At 34.1% G+C, this 27,633-nt stretch overlaps 1 protein-coding gene across 1 annotated transcript in view; it reads left to right on the forward strand.

The window, feature by feature from the left end:
- LOC148949426 (NFX1-type zinc finger-containing protein 1-like) overlaps positions 1–27,633 on the forward strand; it is a 292,710-nt gene that overhangs the window by 137,087 nt on the left and 127,990 nt on the right. The window contains exons 3-7 of the mRNA XM_089093454.1: positions 9,892–10,006; positions 12,647–12,841; positions 15,569–15,744; positions 17,003–19,500; positions 27,188–27,344. Of these exons, the coding sequence (XP_088949580.1) occupies positions 9,892–10,006; positions 12,647–12,841; positions 15,569–15,744; positions 17,003–19,500; positions 27,188–27,344 (3,141 nt within the window). The remainder of the gene's footprint in view (positions 1–9,891; positions 10,007–12,646; positions 12,842–15,568; positions 15,745–17,002; positions 19,501–27,187; positions 27,345–27,633) is intronic.

The raw sequence follows: 27,633 nt of genomic DNA on the forward strand, positions 1-27,633 counted from the left end.
ACGACTTTGTTTTTTTCGGATCGATAAACCCAGTTTGTTAAAATAGGGGTGATCCTTTTTGTTAAGTGACCATTGAGGTGACCATTTTGTTAAAAATAGTTCAAAATTCGACACAACCCCCAGGACCCAGGGACAGGCGTTGTAAGTTATACTCTGGGGGTATATATGCTTCTTATAGAAGGGATGCTCGTATAAACTTCAGAGAGGGCTCATTTGATTGAAAATAGAAAGTTCTAGTTTTATTTTAAAAATTCAAAAGAGAACGAAGTGCAATTAAGCCCCCCCCCCCCCCCACGCCCTTTTCCCACAGACACATCTGAAAAAAAATTTGAGATAGCCATTTTGTTAAAAATAGTTCAAACATCAGATAATAAAAACTCCGAGGTTGACACAAACACATTTTTTACTTTGATATTGTTACTTTGATACCAGTTTTGATACTTTGATGAACATTAGATATTTTTTTACAGTTTGATTTTGAAATAAGGAATTTTTAAAAACCTGAAACTTTTTGCAATCAAAAACGAACAAAAATTAACTAAAAAAAAACTTTCAGAAAAACGGGTTTTTCAAAGAAAAGTAAAGGCCATTTTAAACTTAAGCTTAGGAGATACAAATACCTGTCCGAAAAATAAGTTTTTCAAAGAAAAGTAATGGCCATTTTAAATTTAAGCTCAGCAGATACAAATACCTGTTACAATTCAAACTCAAAACGACCAGAAATTACTATTCAAGAAAAAATTATTATTCAAGAAATTATTATTCAAGAAACCCAAAACGAACAGAAATTAAATAAACAATCATAGGAAATAACGTACAACAAGTAATAATATAAATGAATACATAGATCTTAAAGCGAGTAATGCTTAGATTGAATATGAAAATGAAGCTTAAGACGAAAAAAAAATATTTTGCTATTGAAGTATAAATGAAACTTAAACGAACAGAAATTAAATAAACAAATCAATGCAAACAAACATAGAATAAATTTTAATGAAAATGAATAAATAAATCTTAAAACGAGTGAAACTTAAATTGAATATGCAAATCAAGCTTGAAACAAACAAAAATCACTACAAACAAAAATTTGGGCATCACCTCATTCTCTCACTGTAAAAGTTTAAAACCTACTGCGTCGTTGGCGCTTTACTGAAAACTATATGCGTATTGAACAGTCTTGGAAAGTTTAAAAAACATCAAATTGAATATTTGATGTATAATGATATTAATTGTTGAAAGATCCATCAGTTCAAGAATGTATTTCACTGTAATTGTATTTTTATTTTCAATGCTGTAAGAACTGGAAAATAAAATATTTTTAATATAATCCGTTTTCAGTTAAGCGCCAATGACGCAGTAGGCTTTTGATTTTTATTTACAGTTAAGGAAGGGACAGTATCCAAACTCTTGTTTGTAGTGAAACTATATTCGTCTTGAACAACTTCAGACAAACTAATAAATTAAACTGAATATTTTATGTATTAATATTAATTGCTGAAAGCTCGTCAGTTCAAAATTTTACTATAATTTCAATTTTTATTTTAAATATTAAGTACAAAAGAAAATATCTGTAATATAATTGGTTTTCAGTAAAAAGGCAATGACGCAGTAGGTTTTAAACTTTTACAGTGAGAGAAGGAGGTGATACCCAAACTTTTGTTTGTAGGGATTTTTGTTCGTTTCAAGCTTGATTCGCATATTCAATTAAAGGTCCCTCTCGTTTCGAGTATCGATTGTTCATTCAGGATATTATCCATCGTATACTTGTTCCCATCGGTTTCATGTTTAATTTCCGTTTGTTTTAAGTTTAATTTACATCTAAACAGGAAACTATATTTTTCGTTTTAAGCTTGATTCCAATGTTCCATTAAATCATTATCAAACAGTTCGTGGTAACGAACTGTAAGTAAGGAGCGACCCGGCTCAATAGTAACCGAAACTCTAAAAAACGGGATTTTGATACCAATAGATACATCAAAAGAATCAGATTTTAATTCTGATTTCAAATATATAAGTTTCATTAAGTTTAATTTTACCCATCAAAAGTTACGTGCCTGAGAAAATTTGGCTGATTTTCGAAAAAGGGGGAAAGACCCCCTAAAAGTTATAGAACCTTAAGGAAAATCACACCATCATATTCAGCGTATCAGAGAACTCTACTGTAGAGGTTTCAAGCTCCTATCTACAAAAACGTGGAATTTTGCATTTTTTGCCAGAAGAAAGATCACGGATGCGTGTTTATTTGTTTGTTTGTTTGTTTTTTTTGTATTTTTTTTCCCCAGGGGTGATCGTATTGACCCAGTGGTCCTAGAATATCGTGGGAGGGCTCATTGGAACGGAAATTAAACGTTCTAGTGCCCTTTTTAAGTACCAAAAAAAATGGAGGGCAACTAGGCCCCCTCCCACGCTTATTTTTTTCCCAAAGTCACCCGATCAAAATTTTGAGATAGCCATTTTGTTCAGCATGGTCGAAAATATGATAAATATGTCTTTTAGGATGACTTGATCCCCCAAAGGCCCCAGGGGGAGGGCTGAAAGTTATGAACTTTACTCAATGTTAACATATAGTATTGGTTATTGGGAAGTATACAGACTTTTTTAGAGGAGATTTTTTCTGGTAGGTGGGGGAAGGAGAGGGTCGGGGGCTATATGGAAGGATCTTTCCATGAAGGAAGTTTTATGGGGCAAGGGGCATTGCTATGAAGGGGGCGCCGGATTTCCCAGCATTATTAAAGAAAAAGATCAGGAATTAAATAAAAAAAACAAGTTTTTCAACTGATCAACTGATTGTGATTAAGAGGTCATTTTTAAAGAACTGGAAAAAAAATTCGAACTATAGTTTAAAGAGCAGGGTATTGACTAGGGGGCGAACCCCCTAATATACGTGTTAAAAATTTATGAATATAGAAGTTCGTTACGTAAGTTAATTCTAAGTTACGTATATTTATTACTAATAAAAACGTTCGTAAATAAAATTAAACAAGTTTCGAGAAAGCCATTTAACCAAATATAATATGCAAATTTTGTTTTAATTATTCATGTACGGTGAGCCAAAATCAAAACCTGCATTAATTCAAAAACGTTCAAAAATTAAATAAAAAAAACAAGTTTTTTTAACTGAAAGTAAGGAACGACGTTAAAACTTAGAACGAACAGAAATTATTCCGTATATGAAGGGGGCTGTCCCCTCCTCAACGCCTCGCTCTTTACGCTAAAGTTTGACTTTCTCACAACTTTATTTTTTTAAACAATAAAAAAACTTTAGCGTAAAGAGCGAGGCGTTGAGGAGGGGACAGCCCCCTTCATATACGGAATAATTCCTGTTCGTTTTAAGTTTTAACGTCGTTCCTTACTTTCAGTTAAAAAAACTTGTTTTTTTTATTTAATTTTTTTTGCTTTAAGATCTATTTATTCATTTATATCATTACTTGTTGTATGTTATTTGTTATGATTGTTTATTTAATTTCTGTTCGTTTTATGTTTCATTCATTCTTTAATAGTAATTTCTGGTCTTTTTGAGTTTGAATTTGACAGGTATTTGTATCTGCTGAGCTTAAGTTTAAAATGGCCTTTACTTTTCTTTGAAAAACTTATTTTTCGGAATTTTTTTTTTTTAATTAATCTTAGTAAAGGTTGAGTTTATTAAGTTGAAACTTAAAGGACATGTTAAGGGGAATGTTGAAATAATCAAAGGACTATGTGCATCCAGGTTGTCATAAAGGGGTTTTGTGCAGGGATGGCTTAGGTTTTTAAGTTGCAAATTGCAGGGCATAATGCGAGTGATTCAAAACTAAATCAAAAGGTCCTGAATTCATCCAGGTTGTCAAAAGGGTGTATCCTTAATATCTCTGTCATGGCTTAGGATGTTGAGTTGAAACTTTCAGGGCATGTTGAAAGATGTTTTGAAATAAAGAAAATCATTAAGCGTATTCAGTTATCAAAAGAGCATATGTGCCATGTGCTCAGGCACAGCTCAAATTGTTCACGGGAACTTTTAGAGATTATAGTTGGGACGTTGAACTAAATCAAAAGAAACCATGTGCCCCTTCGGAAATGGCCGTAAACTCTGCTAATCGTCAGTTGTGCCTCGCCTAAGTATAAAGCCTTGTGCTTCCTGTATATTATATATGTATTTGTTATTTCATTTTTTCCCAACCGATTCGAGTGGAATTGGTGGTAATATAAACTTTAGAGGGGGCTTATTCTATTTCAAATTGGAAGTAGGAAGGAATTTTTTTGGGTCGAATTCGATTAAAGGACAACGACCCCTCCATGTTTTCCTTTTTGCCACCCATCATAAAATCCCCAAAATATGATCAGAACGTACAGATAGCCATTTAGTTGTTGGATGGTCCAAACTGATTGATGTTTCAAAAATAAATCTGGCTCCTTTGGATAACTTACCTTTCTCCCCCAACTCTTGGGGCAAGGACTATAACTTTGGTCAATTGCTTAAATATACGTTTTATAGTGGGAAAAGGGAACTTGATTGGTCTTGGGAGTCTGATTATGTTGAAACTTACAGGAATCGTATCCGGGTCCCAGCAAAACACATCTTGTTAGGATGGATTTTTGTTCGTTTCAAGCTTGATTTGCATATTCAATTTAATTTTCACTCGTTTCAAGATTTATTTATTCATTTACATTAATATCTATTTTATGTTTGTTTACTTTGTTTTGTCTTCTAATTTCTGTTCCTTTTGGTTTTTATTTCTGCTTAAATTGCAAAATATTTTTTTTTTTCGTTTTAAATTTTATTTTCATATTCAGTTAAAACACTACTTGCCTCCAGATCCATTTATTCATTTATATCCTTACTTGTTGTATGTTATTTGCTATGATTATTTATTTAAGTTCTTTTCGTTTTGGGTTTCATTTATTCTTTAGTAGTAATTTCTGGTTTTTTTTAGTCTTAATTTTAACAGGTATTTGTATCTGGTGAGCTTAAGTTTAAAATGGCCTTTACTTTTCTATGAAAAACTTATTTTTCGGAAAGTTTTTTTTTAAATTAATCTTAGCAAAGGTTGAGTTTATTAGGTTGAAACTTAAAGGACATCTTAAGGGGAATGTTGAAATAATCAAAGCATTATGTGCATCCAGGTTGTCATAAAGGGGTTTTGCGCAGGGATGGCTTAGGCTTTTAAGTTACAAATTGCAGGGCATAATGCGAGTGATTCAAAACTAAATCAAAAGGTCCTAAATTCATCCAGGTTGTCAAAAGGGTGTATCCTTAATATCTCTGCCACGGCTTAGGATATTGAGTTGAAACTTTCAGGGCATGTTGAAAGAGGTTTTTAAATAATGAAAATCATTAAGCGTGTTCAATTAACAAAAGAGCATACGTGCAATATCTCAGGCACAGCTCAAATTGTTCACGGGAACTTTTAGAGATTATAGTTGGGACGTTGAACTAAATCAAAAGAAACCATGTGCCTCTTCGGAAATGGCCGTAAACTCTGCTAATCGTCACTTGTGCCTCGCCTAAGTATAAAGCCTTGTGCTTCCTTCATATTATATATGTATTTGTTATTTCATTTTTCCCCAACCGATTTGAGTGGAATTGGTGGTAAAATAAACTTTAGAGGGGGCTTATTCTATTTCAAATTGGAAGTTGGAAGGAATTTTTTGGGGTCGAATGTGATTAAAGGACAACGACCCCTCCATGTTTTCCTTTTTGCCACCCATCTTAAACTCCCCAAAATATGATCAAAACGTAGAGATAGCCATTTATTTGTTGAATGTTCCAAATTGATAGATGTTCCAAAAATAAATCTGGCTCCTGAGATAACTTACCTTTCTCCCTCAACTCTTGGGGCAAGGACTTTTTGCCACCCATCATAAAATCCCCAAAATATGATCAAAACGTAGAGATAGCCATTTAGTTGTTGGATGTTCCAAACTGATAGATGTTTCAAAAATAAATCTGGCTCCTTTGGATAACTTACCTTTCTCCCCCAACTCTTGGGGCAAGGACTATAACTTTGGTCAATTGCTTAAATATATGTTTTATAGTGGGAAAAGGGAACTTGATTGGTCTTGGGAGTCTGATTATGTTGAAACTTACAGGAATCGTACCCGGGACCCAGCAAAACACATCTTGTTAGGAGAATGAGCGCTGTAGGGAGACCATAATTTTTTCGTTCATGATCAGTATGTCACTGAAGGAAAAGGGAGCCAAATGTACCCAAGAAATTTTCTTGAAGGTACCCCCCCCTGAAAAAAGCTTCAACTTTTTCCTCATCTAATTGGCTCTAAACTTGAATTGTTTAGAGTCTTAAAACTGGGGGAGGGGGCCGAATGTAGAAGGAAAACAACATACCAGTTCTCCCAAAGGCGTGGCCCCATAAAGGGTATATAATCATTTAATTTCTGAACTAATTGAAATTTGAATCCGTAAGTCTCTGGGTGAAGGGTATCCTAACCTACAAAAATAATTTTAGTTTTGGGAATGGGCTCCCCAAAAATGGGATTCGAAAAAGAGCCATTTATCCGATGAGCTTGAAACTCATATCCATAAATCTTTCGGCCTTGGAGACCCCCATGCACAAGAAAAATTGAAAAAGATAATTTAGTTTCTCCCCAAATAGGGCCAAGAGGCAGTTTGAAACAAATTTCCAATTGGCTTGAAACTTCAAGCCGACGTACCAAAGAAATTGGTACATTGGTTTATTCCCCTTGGCCTGGGCCGAGGGGACGGAATATCTTCTAGGAGAGAGAAGGGTGCTAGAAAGTCCTAAAATGTGCCAAAACTTGCTGCGTAGGGTCAGTTGCCATTTATAGTTGTAAATTACCCGATCAAGAGGAAACTAGTGTAAAAATAGCTTAGGGACGTGATCTCTCCAGAAATGGGGCCAAAAAGCCCTCCTCCCCCAAATTTTGTGATCGGTGAAAATTTTGGTTCCTTATGTGCATTCACCAAGAGGACCTTAATGCACAAGAGAAGAGGGAAAAAATATTATCCCCCTTGAAAACGAACCAAAGAACCTTCTCCTCCAAACGGCTTGAAACTTAAAGCTGTAGTCCCCTGGAGAAAGGACCTTGTGCACAAAAAAAAGGCTGGATGCATCCTTATGTGCATTCACCAAGAGGACCTTAATGCCCAAGAGAAGAGGGAAAAAATATTATCCCCCTTGAAAACGAACCAAAGAACCTTCTCCTCCAAACGGCTTGAAACTTAAAGCTGTAGTCCCCTGGAGAAAGGACCTTGTGCACAAAAAAAGGCTGGATGCAAGGATCGCCAAAAAGTTGCGCTGGAATTTTTTTTTATTTTATTCGCTTGAAATTTGTATCTGAAAGTTCAAATAGACCTTAGTTCACAAACAATTAAGGGAAAACTAAGCATTCATTTCTGAGCTGCTTATAACTTGAAACCGCAAGCCTCTGGCCAAGTCATGCCTTGTGTAATAGACCCGTTCCTTGCGGTAGATTTGTTTAGTTAGGAGGTGACCCATCAAAGAGCAGTCACGTCGCCCAGTCTTTTCAATAACTGTGTCATCGACCTTGTAAATTCCAAGGATTTTCCAGCTTACATCTCTATTATTTCATCTAAATTCCGGTTTAACCTAGTGCTTCTGATAGCCTTTATAATGCTATTAAATAAAAAAAAAACAAGTTTTTTTTATTTGAAAGTAAGGAAAAGCAATAAAACTGAAAAGGACCAGAGCTTGTTCTGTATATGAAAGGGGCGTTCCTCACCTCAATGCCGTACGCTTTATGCGAAAGTTTTTTATTTTTTAAAAAAATAGATTTAGGAGAAAGTCAAACGTTAGCATAAAGAGCGAGGCACTGAGGTGGGAACATCCCTTTTCATATACGGAATAAATTCTGTTCGTTTTAAGTTTTAACGTCGTTCCTTACTTTCAGTTAAAAAAACTTGTTTTTTTAATTTAATTTTTTGAACGTTTTTGAATTAATGCAGGTTTTGATTTTGGCCCACCGTTCATGAATAATTAAAAAAAAATTGAACATTAATTTTACTTTTATTTGGTTAAATGGCTTTCTCGAAACCTGTTTAATTTTATTTACGAACGTTTTTATTAGTAATAAATATATGTAACTTACGAATTAGCTTACGTAACGAACCTCTATATTCATATATTTTTGATACGTTTATTAGAGGGTTCGCCCCCTAGTCAATACCTTGCTCTTTAAGCTAAAGTTCGAATTTTCTTCCAATTTTTTAAAAATGACCCATTAATCCCAAATGCCGTTAATTATAATAAATAGCTCTTATGAAAGTATACTAAATAATCATTGGCTTAAAGAGCGAGGTATTGACTAGGGGATGAACCCAATCATATACGTAATATTTTCTGTCCTTTTAAGTTTTGATGTTGCTCATTACTTTCAGTTAAAAAACTTGTTTTTTTTATATTTAATTTCTGATCTTTATTTAAATAATGCTGGGAAATCCGGCACCCCTACATAGCAATGTCTCTTCTCCTATGAAAACTTCCTTCATGGTAAGATCCTCCCGCATACCCCCTGATCCCCTCCCCCCCCCCCCACTACCAGAAAAAATACCCTCTGAAAAAGTCTGCATAATTACCAAAACACAAAACACACTTTTAAACATGGATGCAGTTCAGAGATTTAAGGCCAACCCAAGGGGACGCAAAGAGATTAAGTCATCCTAAAAGACATATTTATCATATTTTCAACAATGCTGAACAGAATGGTTATCTCAAAATTTTGATCGGGTGACTTTGGGAAAAAAATGAGCGTGGGAGGGGGCCTAGTTGCCCTCCATTTTTTTCGGTCACTTAAAAAGGGCACTAGAACTTTTAATTTCCGTTTGAATGAGCCCTCTCACGATATTCTAGGACCACTGGGTCAATACGATCACCCCTGGGGAAAAAAACAAAAAAACACGCATCCGTGATCTTTCTTCTGACAAAAAATGCAAAATTCCACATTTTTGTAGATAGAAGCTTGAAACCTCCGCAGTAGGGTTCTCTGATACGCTGAATATGATGGTGTAATTTTCATTAAGGTTCTATAACTTTTAGGGGGTTTTCCCCCTTTTTTCGAAAATCAGCCAAATTTTCTGAGGCGCGTAACTTTTGATGGGTAAGACTAAACTTGATGAAAATTATAAATATGAAATCAGCATTAAAATCTGATTCTTCTGATGTATCTATTGGTATCAAAATTCCGTTTTCTACAGTTTCGGTTACCATTGAGCCGGGTCGCTCCTTACTTACAGTTCGTTACCACGAACTGTTTGATTGTATTTACTCTCATCCTCTAAGCCACTCCCTTTTAGTAATTCCTTTTAGTAATTTCTTTTCCAAAAACTAAAAAGCTCAAAAGAACATCAATGTTTTTTCCAATTTACTAAGTACCTACTTCGCCTGTCTCCATAGTATAGAAACTGACAAATTATTAGCCTATTAAATTAAAAGTAGTGGACCTGAATCCTCAGTTGCTAGACGAATTGCAAAAAATAGTTAAAAAAAATTTGAGTTCTCCAAAATTAATGGGTACCAGTATTAAAGCAGTAGTTTGTTTCATTCACTCCCGAGTTTCTTTGTGTGGTGTTTTTAGCCCTTTATGTTTTTTTTTTGTATTTTTCTCTTTTACTATGTCTTGTTTTATTATGTCTGTTTTGTCTTGTGTTCACGGACACGGAAGAACATTTTTTCTGAATAGGTGTCAAAAACCATCGAAAATGGTTATTTCTTTGTCCATTGTCCCCTGTTTTTGGGAAGACCATTTCTTGTCAAGACTTGCAAACCGCGAAAGATAGCAAAACACAGCCCATTACGCTGCGTCTAATCTATTCTCACGATAATATAAACTGGAACTGGAGGGGTTGGTTGGCAACTATTAGATATGTGAGCTGAGTTGCAAGAGATAAAAAGATCATCCAAGACCTTCTTTCATTTCTAGGAATAGCATATGTAAAGTTCAGTAAAACATCAGAAGCAGCAGCTGCTATGGAAGCCTTAGATGGAAAGCATGTTGGAAATGGTCCAAGGCCAATTAAAGTTTTGATTGCTCACAGGTAAAGTATTTTAAACGCAGTCTTTTTCTTCGTTTTGTTACATCGTTGTAGCGTCGTTCCAATTTAATAAAGAGCAAACTTCGGCCCATAATAACCGAAAACTAAAAAAAAAAAAAAAACGTATTTTAAAAGAAACTGTCGAATGAAAACCAGTTTCTAATTGACACTGATTTGCAAAGAGCAACTACCATCTAGACGGGTGCCAAAATGAACTAAGTCTTGATTTGATGTGGAGACCTGATTCGGCACAAAAACGAGCCAAGTCCCAACTGGTGAAAAATAAACTAAATCGAAGCTGAACCTTGTCCTCCCTCTTCCCAAGTTTTTTTTTTCTCAGAAAGATAGGTCTGTACTACCTTATTTATATCATAGCACATTCAATGATATTCAGCCTCTGTGATTAGAGGTTCAAAGTGAACACTTTGCCTATACGACAGGTTGAAACTAATGTCGTAAGACTATTTGTTTATTAGACAACCCATGTAGGTGATGAGAACCCCCCCCCGAAACACCTACCCGCACCCTAACACCATATTTTTAGCAGAAGACTTGGCACGTGAACCCTATTTGAGCTGGAATCAAGCAGGAATTTTCAATAGGCATAATTTGAAGGCCAAATTGGGCCTTTAGCACTCTCAGACCGTCTCCTCTCCCTGTCTGGAAGATATATGGGTCCTCGAAATTGCGTATGCTTCTGATATCCCATCTCATTTACTGGCGTAATTTTGACCCTGCATCTTGTGGTGGGCCCTTCGAGATAAGGGCCCCAAAATAGCTTTAAAAAAAGCTATTTTGCCTGAAAAAAAAACATTTGTGACTTTTTGTTAAGTTTATTTTTCTATAAGACACTTTTCTCAGTTCTTTTCTTTTTAATTCTATTTCATTCAAAAGATAAGAAAATGGATATGATTGATGTCTCTTCAGCCCAAAACTTATATTTGTTGTCCCTCCAAGCAGATGTCGATCCCTGATGAATTTGTTCGTAAAAGTCATTGTAAGCCAAGAGTCTCGTTTTGGAACTTTCTTGGATGGAAGATGTGGCAAGGTAGAATTTAAAAGTTTCTTCGTGAATCCAATAAAAATATTTTTAAAGCTGAAGGAATTCTCTTATATGAAGATATTAAATACCAAATTACTGTTTGTGATCATAATTGTTTTTTACATAAGCAGAAATCGACAAAAATAAATGCTAGTTATATGATCTCGATAAAAATTTATATTCCGGTTTGACTAAAAGAGCAATTTCTATCCCTAAATACTGAAATGGTTTTGTAAAGCCGTTCTGTTGAGCGTTTTCGTCCATTAACGATAAAATATTTACCACGGTATTTGTCCTTCCTGTCATCTAGTAAGGCTGATTTTTTTTTTGAATAAACTTCAAAATAATGTCAATCTAATCTTTGGATGCTCTTTATGACCATTGCTTATTTTAATTTAATGGTCTGTCTCCCGTCTAGCCAACAAGCAGTTGACAGGCATCTACTTCAATTTTTAAGAGTATCGTTACACCCGAAGATATTCAGCCGAATTACAGCTGGTAGACCTTTTAGGCTTGTCATTCTACGGTTTGAGGTGTAACGAATTGTAACACAGATGCTTTTTGCTCCCAAGTGGTGAGAAATATCTCGAAAATAACACACTAAAACTCTTCAAAAATCCGAGATCTGGAAATGCTTTGAAATCACATTCAAATACAGAAATATTAGTAAAAAAATAAATTCCTTTACTTCGATTGTGTATTAACTGTGTTTACCCGTTTACTTGGACCTTCGGAAAAAAGAAGGTCTTCTAAACGCACGTGTCTTGGCTCTTCATTTTAAATTTCACATGTTTTGATATTCACTGTTGCATATCTTCTAACTGCATTTGTCTTTCCTCTTTATTTTGAATTTTGATTGCTCAATGCAATTTAGCAATGCCCTTTTCTGTAGCTGCCCGTATTGGTCTTGTTGCAATTGATGGTCCATTTTGCTTTATCCATTGTGAATTTAATTTGTTGGGCCGTTCTTTCGGTCTTATCATGTTTGATTTTTCAGGTGGTGGTTCCAAAGAACCATACTGCATATTTTTGTTTTTTGGGTCTTCCGTCTGACGTTATATAAATATCTTTTCAGTGTATAACGTTCTACCCATAAAATCACGCTTTGAGTAAAAAAAAAACTAGTTTTTAAATTTTCAGGAATTTTTATAATTTGAGTTAAAAAATTAAAATTATTGCTCAGACACCATAAATATTTTTGCAATTTACATAATAACCTTAGCGATTCTGAACTAAAAACTAAGATAAAATAATTTTTTTCCTATGGAAAGATGTCACAACGGTATATAGATGCTCACTTTAAGAGTTAAGCTAAAAAAGTTTTGTTCCAGGTAACATCAGTGCAGACTTTTATGTTAGTACAAGACGTCACTGCAAAAACCAAAATTAAGACTCTTCACGAATTTTCTCAAACTTCTGACCTATCTAGATCTTTTTTAGGCCATAATATCCCAGGATACAAATTTTCCAGAGAAATATGGAGCCGTTTCTGAGGAAAAAAATACATAAACAAATAAATGCACAGTTATTGATCGTTTATAAAGATAATATATGCATATATATGTATCATGTATATATATCATGTTCTTGATCTCTTTCAGTCGTGACCAGAGTTCTAAAAAAGACATAGGGGATGATGAAAAACCTCTTAGATTGTTCGTGATGGTTCCTAAAACCATGTCGGATGCTGATTTGCGGGACCATTTTTCAAAGTTTGGTGATCTGGATTATGCTTCTGTAGTTAAAGATAAAATTACAAAAGGAAAGAAAGGATATGGATATGTCAAGTATTACAGGCAAGTTTTATTTCTATTACTAATTTTTTTTTTTTTTTTGATTTTGAAATTGAAATGCTACCTCACTAAAGTTGCTTCTTGTAGAAAATACTTTGTCATTTATGATAGTTGAATTCTTTATCATTTACACATTTAGGGCTATACTGCTACCAAAAACCCTTCTAAACCTTTAGCTTTTCATGGCAGATACATTTTTCAACACTTTTGTCTCTCCTTATAAGATTCCCAATTACCTAAACTGATTTTTTATTCGTTCCCTGACAAACCCTACTAGACGTTAAGCTATACTTGGTAGATAGATTTTTTAACACTTTGTTTTTTTTATCCTCTCTAAAGATCCCCAGTTCCTTAAAATCGTCTTGTTTTTAACTTTCCTTGGCAAATTTTTGGCTTACCTCGTTGAGGCTAACCGAATTATTACGGCTATAAAATAATTGTGTTTGACACCGCTTGCCTCAGCCATATTCCCAAACTTATCCTTAAACAGTTTGTCTGACGCAGAATCTGTCTGACTCATGATCTTATTCGGATTATAGAAATTAAGACAGATTTACAAGAGAATCTCTTTTGAGGTACGACTATGGTTACGGTATATCAGATAGAAGGAGATGTTTGGAACAATTTGGGTACAGTTTTCATTGCCACTGTTGATCGTCACTATACTTAGGCAGACTAATATAATCAACGGAAAACCTGAGCTTGCCCTGAATAGGCCCAAAAAGAACACTGGTACACCTTAAGAATGAAATTGCGGATGGCCAAATTGCTGTTACAGATGATACCAATAAATACACCAACTATAAACATCCAAAAACTACTTAGATGAGGAATAAACACTTAACACTCTCCTGAATAGAATCAAGCAATTCATGGTGACGTCATTATAAGTAAGGAGCAACTCGGCCCGACAGTAACCCAAACTCTAAAAAGTAGAATTTTCATAACATTAGGTACATCAAAAGAATTGACTTTTTATGCTGATCCCAAATATATGAAATTCATTAAGTTCAATGTTATCTATGAAAAGTTACAAGCTTGGAAGAATTTGTGTGATTTTTGAAAAAAGGGAGAAATACCGCCACAAAATCAAGCGATTTTAATGAAAACCACAGTATCAAACCGAGTTTTTCAGAGAAATTTATTGTAGAGGTTTCAAGTTCCTTTTTACAAAATATGGAACTGTGCATTTTTTTGCTTGTAGAAAGATGACAAATGCGTGTTTATGTGTTGTTGTTTTTTTTTGTCGAGCCAATGGTTGTAGAAGATTGGAGTGCTCATTCGAACAGAAATAAAAATTCGAGTGCCTTTTGAAGCTGATCAAAAAGATCTTAGGAAAACTAGCCCCCTTTCCCATGCTCCCTTTTTCCCCAAAGACATCCGATGAAAATTTTGAGATAGCCATTTGAGACGTTAAATAATTATACTTTTGAGAACGACATGAACACGCCAACAGAATGTTCAAGAAGTCAAAACAATTGAACAGAAATTTGTAAAAGTCGAAGACACACGAACATAATTTTTAAAAAGTCAGAAACACGTAAACAGAGACTTGGAAAAGATAGAAACGTACTAACAAAATTTCCTAAAGTTAGAAATATGCGAACAGAACAGTCGAAATTGAGTTTTGATTACTTTATTTTATTTGTAAAAATAAATAATGCTTGAACACTTCTAAAAAACAAACAAAATAGGGAAATGTCAGCAGTAGAAGCGTGAAAACTTCACACAATCAAGATTATCCATCCATATGTATTTTTAGGCTTTTAAAATAATTTTACAGGTATCAAAACAGCAATTTTCCTATAGGCCTGATGGGGTCTATCATGGCTAAAGGCAGGGTGCCATCGGATTACGATTCAGCATTGAAGTTTTGTGAAAAATGACAGGATCATAGAATTGATTACGCTAATTAGGGGATTCATCACTCAAATTCAGTCAAAAGGGACAGGACAGTCTGAGTGCCTTCGCCCTTACTACTGCTATAAGTCCAGCAATTATTCCATTGTTCCCATTAGAGGGGGAAGGCGTATTTCATGACACAACTTCAAAAATAACCAGAAATTAAATAAAACACATTTTTTTTAACTTAAAGTTAAGCGCAACGTTGAATTAAAATGACAAAAATTATTTCGCATCTGACGGGTTCCACCTCTTCCTCAATCCATGTTCTTTACGCTAAAGTTCTGCTTTTTTTTGTCACAATTCTTTAAGATCGACTTCTGAAACAGCAGGGTCGTTGACTTTGAATGAGAAGTATCTTTAAAGGACTTTAAGACTTTAGTGTAAAGAGTAAGGGATTGAGGAAGGGGTATCCCCCTCATATACGGAATAATTTCTACTTGTTTATTTTTGCTCCCTACTTTCAATCAATTCTTTTTTAATTATTTATTCTATTCATGGAACTAGACAAAATGAACAATGGCTCTAAATGTTTAAAGCAATAATGCTTACTCTTTTACTAAAAGCAAAACAAATAGGTATAATATATAGCCAATGTTTAGGTCATAGTTCAAACATAATGAATAAATATGTTTAAATGACTAATTCTCGAAGTTATAAATATTGTGTCTATTCACTTGTATTCTACACTCAAATATTAGCAAAAAGACGTGATTAGAATTTTTCAGATTTTTCTTTTCTTATTTTGTTTAATTTCTCTTCTGTCTTTAAACTCCTGTCTGTTTTTTTCTGATGTTTCAGGTCCAAATCTGTATTTTATTTTTCTAGAATGTCAGATACGGCTCGAGCCTTTGAACAATGCGATAGGATATATAAGCCAGTATTCGCAGACCCTAAGCCTTGTAAAGCTACTGAAACTTATGAGCCAAATGACCGCTATCATGGGCATTCATCTTTTGGTTTCTCTACAAGAGAAGAGTTTCGAGAACTGCGTCCTAGTAGTGGTAAGTTTTTTATTGCTATACACTCTAAAAATCTGTTTCGTTTTTCATCTTGATACTAAATTCCCAAAAGTGAAAACAAAAATGTTTTCCAAGAGTGACACAATAACCCAATTTTCCTTTTACATAGATTTATAACGATTAAGGATGTGTCAGCTAGCCTAGTTTATTTTTTCAGTTTCTGTCCCCTCTAAAACCTTAAGACCCTACTATCATGCTTTGGTTAAAACATGAAAATCTGTAAGTCGCCCTTCGGTTTTACTGCGAAGACAAGTAATTTTGGTGAGCCAATAGTTTCACCATCACCCCGAAATACACGATATTGTCCTGTTAACAAGTAGTAATTGTAATTAATATCTGCTAAAGATAGGACTCTAACGATGCTCTTTACTGTCCCCTTCCACCAGGACTGACGATTTTTTTTCCCTAACAATACTCTATCTAGCCTCTTGTAGAATAATACACTATTTATGCACATGACACTGCTCTGGCGCTGTACTCAAAAACAGATGAAATCGTAGAAAAACTAGACTGTAGTTAGGAAAGTAATAACCGTAAGGCAGGAAGAATGGTCCAACTTCTCTTCTCCAAATATTGAAAATTAAACATAAATTAAATACTTTAAAGGTCATGTAAAAATAAAGCCTTGTAAAAATATTACTTCTAGTTTGTATTCAACCCATTCTGTAGGATGTTTACCTCTATGAAAAGAGATCCGAACCGCGCAATGGGAAATTACGTAAATTTAATTCTAGTCCCCCTTCAGGGTAATTGGAAATTAAAGGAAAAGAAAAAGGAAAATTGAAAGAGAAAAGGGAGTTTCGCGTAGTGGAATCTACTTTAATGAATGTGTTTGTTCTTCTATCACCTTGCATCTACTTTCAAGATTGAAATTTCATGAAACCGTCTACCATGTGAAATTAATAAAAAGTTGCTAACCTTTCCCCCTGGAAGGTCAAAAGGGCTTATATAGTGCAAATTTTGAAATATGTACAATGTCTAGAATTGTGTTTTAAAAATAAAATTTTTGGCTGAAATCTTTGCTTTTATAAATGTTTGCTGAAAATCAGCTAAACATTTTCTGCTCTTGGCGTGGAACCCTCTTGAACACTGGGCTCGTAGAATTTACTACTCCTATACAGTTAATCTGGGACTGCACGTAACTGTAACTAACTATGGATTTCTTTATGCGTTTTCGTTTCTGTACTAAGTGACTAAGTTGTCCTCTATCGAGATGTTACCTTAATCTTTGTTTTTTCAGAATTTATTCAGACAACTTCTGGAGGTAGAGAAGATAGACCATCCCTGGAACGATATGCAAAGTATGTAAAAACTAGTCAGTTTTTAAACCAATCGGAAAATGGTAGCCCCCATGTTGAACAGGCAAGGAATATCCACAGTCAAAACAACTACCGAAGCTCTGATACACCATCATGTAGCTACAATTTTAGCCCAGAATGTAAAAATCAAACGCGGCCGAAGTATTCGAAGCATCAAAGCCAGAAATTTCATAAGAATAAAAATGTAAACAAAGCGAATAGTGGAAACAAAGAACACCCCGATTCTAAGCTTCGGCAAAAAGGAAATATGAGTGGAGAAGGTCAAGTTTTCCCTTCTTCTTCTTCAAAAATTCCTAGTCGCTTGGAAAAAGCAGATACTCAAGTAGGACTTGCAAAAGAAGACAATTTGATCGAAGATAAAACCCCAGTAGATAGTTGTGTAATGTCTATTAGATTGAACATTGAAGCTGAGCCCTTAAGTGAACCCGAAGAATCTATTCAGAATGAAGCAAATAAAGCCAGTGCTAATGCCGGGCTGGGAGACAATGAAAGTATAAGTTCTGATAATCTTTTCTCCCAGCTAGGTAGTTCTATGTTAGGGTATAAGGACTTCGAATTAATGCTTGATTTTAAGCCTGTTGAAATTTTAAGAATCTTAACTGAAAGAAAGGAAGAGCTTAAAACCATTATTCAAAGGAAACGCAAGTATTCTTGGTACTGCCTGATAATGAGAGTACTTTCTAAAATGTGCGAGTCGTTGAAACAAGCTTTAGATCAAAGTTTATTTATTGATATTCTAATGATGATTAAGGAGTCAAGCTTTCTAGATCAGTTTCTTTTCCACGTTAACAAAATAAAAGCTGAAGAAATACTGAACAATAAAACTACCTATCAGCTTTGTAACGACTTTGTAACGTTTTGTAAATCGTGTTTGGATACGGCTCCTCAATCATTTTGTGAAATTGTGGCCACTCCAAACTTTTTCGAACTTTTAATTCAAAAAATGATTACTTTGCTCAGAGAAGATGAAGATTTTCAAAATGAAATTTGCAATGAACTGCACTTGCTTCAATTACGGCTAACTGATGCAAATAGAAGTCAAACGCGTGAGTTAGAGGAGCCTAGGATGAACTTTGGGGTGTTGAAAAAAGAAATGAGGAAACCCATAGAAAAACAAAAGTATGATGAGCCTCCTGATGATTACAAGACTTTAAATATTGTTCCGACAATGGCGGATATAAATTCCAAAAGAAGAACTTTCCTTCGTCCCGCAAAGGTACGTATCCCTTACACAGATGCAAAAGAATATTTGGACATCCAGTTTCGACTTCTAAGGGAGGATTACTTTCGACCTTTTCGATCTGGGATATGGAAATACCGAGAGATCAAAAAAGAAAGGGGACGCTGTGTTAACCGAGCTGATGCTTTAAGAATTTATGAAGATGTCAAGTTTGTTGACTATGATGCTCTTAAAGGAATGTACATTATTTCTTTTTCAAAAAACAGACTTAAGAGAGTTGTTTGGGAAACTTCTAAGCGCTTAATGTATGGATCACTTCTTTGTCTCACCAAAGATGACTTTGATACTGGGATTTTAGCAACAGTTGCTTACCGAGATACTAAAGCACTGTCAGAAAGAGGGGAAACCTATGTTAATATGTTAGAGAATAGTTCTGTAATAGACTTCACAAATGACACCTTTATCATGGCTGAGCTATCGCTATATTCCGAGGCTTGCAGAAACGTTCTGCGCATATTGCAGCAATACACAGAGGAAAGTTTCCCCATGAAGGAATTTATTTTAGGGCATAATAAGGATTCATGCCTTCCTGATTACCTGAGAAAAGACGACATCAGGCCTGCAGAAGTGGTTTATGACCTAAGTTCCCTGATCCATGCCTCTAACCAAGAACACCACATCAATATTGCTTATCTTGATGGCATATTAACAGAAGAAACAACAGGTTTCGATAGAAGTCAGCTTCAAGCTTTGAATTTGGCTCTAACCGAAAAGGTGGCTTTAATTCAGGGTCCTCCAGGCACTGGTAAGACCTTTATTGGCTTAAAAATAGTGGAAGTTCTGCTTAAGAATCGGCGATTTTGGCGAGGAGGAGATTTTTCTCCCAGAAGTCCCATTCTAGTTGTTTGCTTTACAAACCATGCCTTAGATCAGTTTCTAGAAGGCATATTGAAATTTACCAGTAATATTCTTCGGATTGGTCTTGTGTCACGGACAAAGAATTTGAATGAGTATTCTTTGTATGAACAGAGAAAAAGACATAGAGAAGAACTTAAAACAGTTGGTTCACGTGACTACATGAAGAAAAAGCGGACATTGACGGAGTTGACTCAACAGTTAGTTGAAAAAAACAACATAGTGGACGTAGTCCGGAGGAAAGTTCTTTTAAGTGAAATGTATTTGTTAGAGAATGGAGTTCTCACTCGAGAAAGCTTATGGAAGCTTCAAAGATATTTTAAGGTAACTCTTTTCTATATTGATGTTTTCAGGTCTTATACAAGTTAAAAAAAAATCTGTGCATTTCGGTTAACTTTTTCAATGCCTTTACACTTAATGTTTAATCAAAGTCAACACTCCTGCGTTGACTTTGAACGGATCGAAGTGCCTCTAATCTATTGGAGGCAATATTACATTTAATAATATATATGTTTTTCATTATTATTACATTTAATAATATATATGTTTTTCCTCAGCTAGCTCATTTTGAAAAGGTGGTCGTAGAAATTTAAGAGGAGCCTTATTCGATTGGAAATTGAAACTTCTAGTGGCTAATTAAGGGGCAAATCTCCCCTTGTGCACCCTTTTTTGTCTTCAGGTGTCTCCGTAGCCCCATTGCATCACATTGATAATTTCATACAGCTGGTTTCTATGGAATAGTAAAAATTTCTAGCATGCACGCAGGGCCTACTAGACCTATCAGCAAGGGCTCTAATTAATAAAAATTCCCCACGTTTATCGATAGATTTTGTAGTAGAAGAAAGTGGACATGTTGAATCTTGGGTGTCCAGATAGCTTGAAACTTTCAGGGATCTTTCCTGGGATAAGGATAATGCAGATTATCTTGCGATGAGAAAGGCAGGCAGGAAGGTATGTAATTGACTAAGAAACTTTGTGTCTCTTATTAGTTTGGAACTTGCTTCCATAATTTCTTGGGTCAAGGCAACCCTGGTGTGCAAAACAAATTTGGACTGGTGGCATGGGCCTCCCGAAAATGGGACAAATATAAAAAAAATTTGGGGGGGGGGCTAGCCCAAAACTTTACTTAAAAGTTTTTGGAGAAAGACGACCCAAATTCCCAACGAAAATTGGAGAAATTGCTTCAACTGAAAGTTGGTTTTAGAAAAGAGTCAAGATTTTTAACGGCTGAAAATATGTTCCTTCTTAATCGCAAGTCCCAAAGCCAATCTATGGGCTTACTAAAATCACTTTATATTCCGAAATACATAACTGAAAACTTGATTGTTCAAAGCACATATGATGATACATAAACTTTTTAGTCCTGAAGCAGTCTGATAAAATACTTATGAAACTGTTCATTCCATTGCTATGGGGCATGAGCATTCAGTCATTGAACAAAAGTTGAATCATTGAACAAAAGTAACTTTAGAATAAATTATTGAGAGGTTGGAACCCACACCCCCCCCCCCCCAAATTATATGTGGACTTCTGTTTGTTTTTGGTTTGTTCGTTTTTGTCTGTCTTTCTCATATTTTGCAGAGTCTAAATCATGGGATAGGTCCTACCCTAACTGCCCTGTACGCTAAAATTTAAACTTTTGATTTACAGTTATGGAAAAATAAAAATCACCCTGTGAAAAAGATGACCCTTTAAATTGTTTTAAGGGGTGCCTGAAAGGTCGAAATGCTTTTTCAGATAGGATGTTTATACTCTTTAAAGTAGGCTTTATTGGGAATATATTGGTCTTTAGGAGCCCCCCACCACTTCAGCCTTTTTACAGGTAAGCATATGATATGATTACTATTATAAGAGGTATTCATACAGGATTACCTGTATGATTACTGGTAAGCAATTACTAAAAAAGCCACACTCTACTGTTGTAACAAAAAGCGATAGAAAATTGTAAATAAATGACATCTTATGAAAGTAAGTAACCGAAAAGATTAACAGAAAAGCTAGCCTACAATGCCACACAGTTTTTAACATAATCCCGAGGAATACTTCCAGCCGCTTAATAGCATCGTATAAATGTTGGTTTTTGCTTCAAACTGAATTTTTTGGAATAACAGGTGAGACATTCTACCCTTACCACCCATATTACCAGCTTAGTCCAAATTTAGTCTTCCAAATAAGGGTATATTGGAGGTTAAATCGCTGTTCCATTTTAAAACAAAGGGCTTGGCAGAAAGGCGTGAAAGTTAGCCCTAAATATACACCTTTTGATGGTTCAGACTGCCCCTCCTCCCACAAAAAATACCAGTAACCTCTCTGCGCATCTACTAGCTAAGTTGTAAATAAATATATCATATCTCTTTAAACGAGCAATAGTTGTGCATTTATGTATAATTCTATCTCGAAAACGTCTTTTTTTTTTTTTTTTTTTTTTTTTTTTTTGCAAAATTGGTATCCTGGGGTTTTGTGGCCTGAAACAACGATCTAGATAGGTCAAAATTTTGAGAAAATTGGTTTAGAGCCTTAATTTTGGAAAACATTAACATGTCTTTATACATGTTACAGCCATAAATGACGTCATATTGATTATCACTCACATCATAATATCGATTTCAATAACCTCATTCATATCACATAACCGATCTTGTTTGGGGATAAGTATTAGTCTTTTTTTAGAAGCTATCTAAACAGTTTTAAACCTGTAAGAAAACATGACAAGAGGACGACCTAAGAAATGTAAATTTACAATTATTATAAATGATGATTCGTTGGAATAAAAAAAAGTTTGTCCAACCACCTGAACTATGAAACGAGTTAATTTCAAGAGAACAATCCGAACAAGATAAATTCACAATGGGTGAATATGAACGGCCTGGCCAACAAATGAGACTAGTATATACATATATATATATATATATATATATATATATATATATATATATATATATATATATATATATATATATATATATATATATATATATATATATATATATATATATATACTCTGTTTAAACGACCAATAACTATTTATTTATTTATATATAAATTTTCAATATGTTTTTTTTTTTTGGAAAATTGCCATCCAGGGGTGTTCTGGCCTGGAAAAACGACCTGCATTGATCAAGAGTTTTAGAAAATTCATTTAGAGCCTCAGTTTTGGAAAAAAAATAGGCATATATGAGTGATGTCTTATTTTTGAGCACATTTCAAAAAAAACTTTTTATTTACCCGTGCCGCAGCCATTTAAACATTTGCCTCCACAATTACGTGGACTATCTGTCTTGGTTTTTCTCTTTCTACAATAAGCCATGTCTTGATGCAACCTACTGCAAAATACATGATAACTTCAAATTCAAGTAATTGCCTCCACAATTACTTGGACTATCTGTCTTGGTTTTTCTCTTTCTACAATAAGCCTTGTCTTGATGCAACCTACTGCAAATACATGATAACTTTTTTATGCAAAAAAAAAAAAAATTGGTAATAAAAACGAACAGAGATTAAGTAAAAACTTTCCACTAAAAGAAGTTTTTCAAAGAAAAGTTAATTAAAAAAAAAAAACTTTCCAAAAAAGAAGTTTGTCAAAGAAAAGTAAAGAGCCATATTAAACTTAAAACCAGCATAAATAAATTCCTTTGATAATAAAATTCAACAATTCAATAGTTAACTAATAAATTATAATTGTATATTTGAATTTTTAAATCTAAGGCATGAAAACTGTAGAAAGATACCTTTTATAAACCAATAAAAAACTTTGATAATAAAAACAAACAGAAATTAATTTTGAAAAAAAAATTGGCATAAAAAGAACTTTTTCAAAGAGAAGTTAAGAGCGACATTGAACTCAAGACCAACAAAAATTAATTCCTATTGTATAGTCCAGACTCAAAACGACCAGCAATTACTATTAAAGAATAAATGAACCCAAAACGAACAGAAATCAAAGTTGACGATCTTAGCAAACATAAAGATAACAGGTGCAAATATAAATGAATAAACAATTCTTAATTAGCTTCAATACTTTATTATTTTTCCCCCGGAGGTACTTCCTACGAAAGGGGTGGTCGTATAAACTTTGGAGGGGGCTAATTTGTTTGTAAATAGGAAGCTCCATTGCCCTTTATAAAAGTCAAAATTAATTGGAGGGCAACTAGAACCCCCCCCCCCCCCCCCATGCCCTCTTTCCCCGAATGCATCGGGTAAAAATTTGAGATTGCCATTATGTTCAAAATAGTCAGAAAGTCAAATAAATATGCCTCCGGAGTTGACAAAGCCCCTCACAGCCCCCAGGGCAAGGGCTTTAAGATATTCAAGCTGTCCATCGTTAACATATAAGGTTTTTCTGGAAGGGATGGTTGTATAGACTTCGGAGAAGGCTCATTCGATTCAAAATAGAAAGTTCTAGCTCCCTTTTTAAAATTCATGAGTGATCGAACGGTAACCAGTCCCCCCATGCCCTTTTTCCCCAAATCCGTTCGATTAGAATTTTGAAATAGCCATTTTTTTCTAAATAGTCCAAATGTGAAATAACTATACTTTTATAATGGGGGCTCGATACCCCCCCCCCATTCCTTGGGATAAAGGTTATAAGTTTTGCAAATTTCCCATTGTTAACATATAAGGTTTTTGTGGAAAGGGTGGTTGTATTAACTTTTGAAGGAGCTCATCCGACTGGTAATTGAAACATCTAGTTCTTTTTTTAAGAGTCAAAAGTGATCAAAGGGCGACTAGCCCCATCCCTCCCACACCTTTTCCCTAAAGGCATCCGGTAAAAATTTTAAGATAGCCATTTTCTTCAAAATAGTTCAAAGGCCAATTAACCGTGCTTCTGGGGTTGAACACCCCCAGCCCCCGGTGCAAGGGCTGTAAGTTATGAAAGTTGCTTATTGTTACTTTTATACTAAGTTTACTTTGATACTTTGTTTACTTTGATACTCTGTTACTTTGATATACTCTGTTACTTTGATACTAGTTTTGATACTTTGATGAAACTGTGATGTTCAAAAAGAAATTGATTTTGAAAAAGGGAATTTTGAAAAACTTTAAACTTTGGCAATGAAAAACGAACAGAAATTGATAAAAAAAAAACTTTCCGAAAATAAGTTTTTCCAAGAAAATAAAGGCCATATAAAACTTATGATCAGCAGAAATAAAAACCTATAATAATTCATACTTAAAAAACCTGAAATTACTATTAAAGATCAAATGAAACCCAAAACGAACAGAAATTAAATAAGCAATTATAGCAAACAAACATACAACAGGTAATATAAATGAATAAACAAATCTTAAAAAGATTAAAACTTAAATTAAATATTTAAATCAAGCTTAAAACGAACAAATATTACTACAGACAAGAGTTTCGCTACTGCCCCCCCCCCTCCCTAACTGTAAAATTCTAAAGCCTACTGCGTCAAAGCGCCAATGACGCAGTGGGCTTTAGACTTTTACAGTTGGGAATTAGACTTTTTACAGTTACAGGGAAGGAATATTCAAATTAAGTTTTATTTGTTTTGATATTGATTTATTCATTTTATATTAATACCTATTGTATGTTTGTTTGCTCTGCTTGTTATTTAATTTCTGTTCGTTTTGGGTTTCATTTATTCTTTAATGGTTAAATATTTTTTTTTCTTTGTTTTAAGTTTGATTTTCATATTCAATTTGAGTTTTATTCGTTTTAAGATTTATTTAAGACGTAACACCTTTAATTAGATGCTGTTTTCTTAGACCCTACTGCCTTTCTATAACGAACAAATAAGTTTTCAAATGGGGATAAACCCATTTATTTAGACAGTGAATAAAAGGTACCGAAGTCAAGATATTTCGATCATATACAGCGACCGTCTTCAGTAGAAATACTAAAATAATAAAATTGAAACTAGCATATTTATACACAACAAAACAAATACCTTTTTAGGTCAGTAATAACTTTCAATTTTATTATTTTAGTATTTCTACTGAAGACGGTCGCTGGATATGTGATCGAAATATCTGGACTATCCCCATTTAAATAGATTTATCTCCATTTGAAAGCTTATTTGTTCATCATAGAAAGGCACTTTGGTCTAAGAAAACAACATCTAATTAAAGTTGTTACGTCGAAAATACATTGTACATACGGGGAAATGAGACCAACCCAGTAAACAGCTTTAAACTCAATATTTGGTTTGCAATTAGAAGACACGAAAGGCTTTGCCACCTTAATTGGAAATTTGTTTTGTATTTGGGCAAGATTAAAGAAGGAAATTTACATCAAGACTTTGAATGAGATTTGTCATTAAACTCTGTCTGAAAATAATCTAGTGAATAATCCGGAAGTTCACTATTTTGCTAACAACCTGAGAAACTATTTCTTTTGTTTTGTATAAATATGCTAGTTTCAATTTTATTATTTTAGTATTTCTACTGATGACGGTCGCTGGATATGTGATCGAATATTTGGACTTTAGTACCTTTTTTCTCTGTCTAAATAAATGGATTTATCCCCATTTGAAAGCTTATTTGTTTGAGATTTATTTATTTATGTATATCAGTACCTTCTGTATATTTATTTGCTATGATTGTTTATTTAATTTTTGTTCGGTTTGGGTTTCATTTATTCTTTATTAGTAGTTTCTGGTCGTTTTGAGTTTGAATTATTATAGGTTTTTATTTCTTCTGATCTTAAGTTTAATATGACCTTTACTTTCCTTTGAAAAAAATTCCTTTTCAGATTTTGTTTTTAATTTATACCATGCAAGAATAGGAGCTTCGCTAAAACTCTTCTATCGCCTGAATCAAATGGCATTTACTAACCAATAATACTGAGGACCAAAGAGGTTTGACGATTCAGATACTTTTAAGTTATTGATCTACTAGTGAAAATTTGTTTCCCCTCTTCCTAAAACCACAGTGTTCTTCTCTTAAAACTTTATTTACGGCATCTCAGTCTAATAAGCATCATCATGCTAATTAATTTTCTTCCTACAGAAACCAAGCTACTGCCTTTGTAATTACCAAACTCACTTATATCACCTTCCTTATAAAGGGATTTGATTAAAGTTTTCCTAAAATCGCTAGTACTCCCCCTTTCTTCAAGAATCATATTTATTTCTACAGTAACTTTTAAATTCGCAACCACTATATTTCAAAAACTCATTTACCACACTATCATTAGCTGAGGTCTTATTATTTTTTAATCATTTTAGAACTGTCCTTAATTCCTCTTCGCAAAATAAATCTTTCCAAACTGGTCATCAACTTGAAAACGTTATTCAAATAAAAATCAATCGTCCAACATAAAAATCAACTTTAAATCTGACATTATATTAAGTTATAAGGAGGGTAAGAACAGGATATATAAGGAGAGAAAAAAAGTACAGTTCAAGATTAAAACTGAAAACTAAAGACAGAATAAAATTCGTACATTTTTCTGTTTTGCTGTAAATTGGAGTGATTATAGAAACTTTTGGCCTTTTTCTCTGGACGGCAATTCCTGATTGGAGTATGGCCGGGAGTTTCTAAGACTGGGGATTTATAGAAGTCTTTTGGCCAAAGCGGATGCATAGGGCCTCATGTCTTTCACTTAAGACGGCAAAATCATATAAACGAATGTTACAATGTGAATATTTTGAAATATAGCCAAACAAACAATGTGACTTTAAAACCGGATCTATAGTATTCATATTCTAAATATAGAGTAAAAGGAGGTAAATAAGTCATAAAAATAAAATTTAAGATTTCCTTAAAATAAGAACTGAAAGGGAAATATTTCAGAACTGTGAACTGAATAGATGCTTCCAACTTTTTTTTCCGAAAGTGGCATATCCCTCTATTTGGAAGATGTATTCAAAACAGGAGGGGGTCGGATTTCCCAGTACACAAAACAGACTTCAGTGAACCTGGAAGTGGGTTAGTAATTTCGGAATTTCTGTACCTCTTATATCACATGTTGCGTTTAGTTACCCAGTCGTACACTTCAATAAATCATTATTAGCGAGGTCCAGGTTAAACTAACATGCTATTTTCCAAGGTGCATGAAAAGACGATTATCCCTACCTGGCTTGGCTTATATGATCTGTCAGTCCTTCAGTATGTCTTGGGCTACTTCGAAAGTTTCTCTGTTCCTTCCGATTTGGAATGCGACCAAAATCAGTTAGAAGAAGAACAGTGTGATCCTGATGAAATTGGTATGTAAGTTTTCGTTACATACTGTGTATAAAAGTGTTTTTCTTCTTTTTTCTCTTCGAGTTTACTTCCAAGAAGAAAATGAAACTCATGAGAAATTAACAATATAAGGCAGTTTAAGATAGAAGAAGAAAAAGAAACTGATGAGAACTGAAGAATATATGGCAGCCTAAGATGGAAATGACATAATTAAGACATAAAAAAAACTTCGAATGAATTGTTTTTTTTTTGTGAATGTATTTTCCTGTATTGTGCTGTGGGCCTCGAAATATACATTTTTTTCAGTAATTA

The sequence above is a fragment of the Artemia sp. Qi Xiang Cuo genome, chromosome 8, assembly GCF_049724085.1.
Source record: "Artemia sp. Qi Xiang Cuo chromosome 8, ASM4972408v1, whole genome shotgun sequence".
In the NCBI taxonomy this organism is placed as follows: Eukaryota; Metazoa; Arthropoda; class Branchiopoda; order Anostraca; family Artemiidae; genus Artemia; species Artemia sp. Qi Xiang Cuo.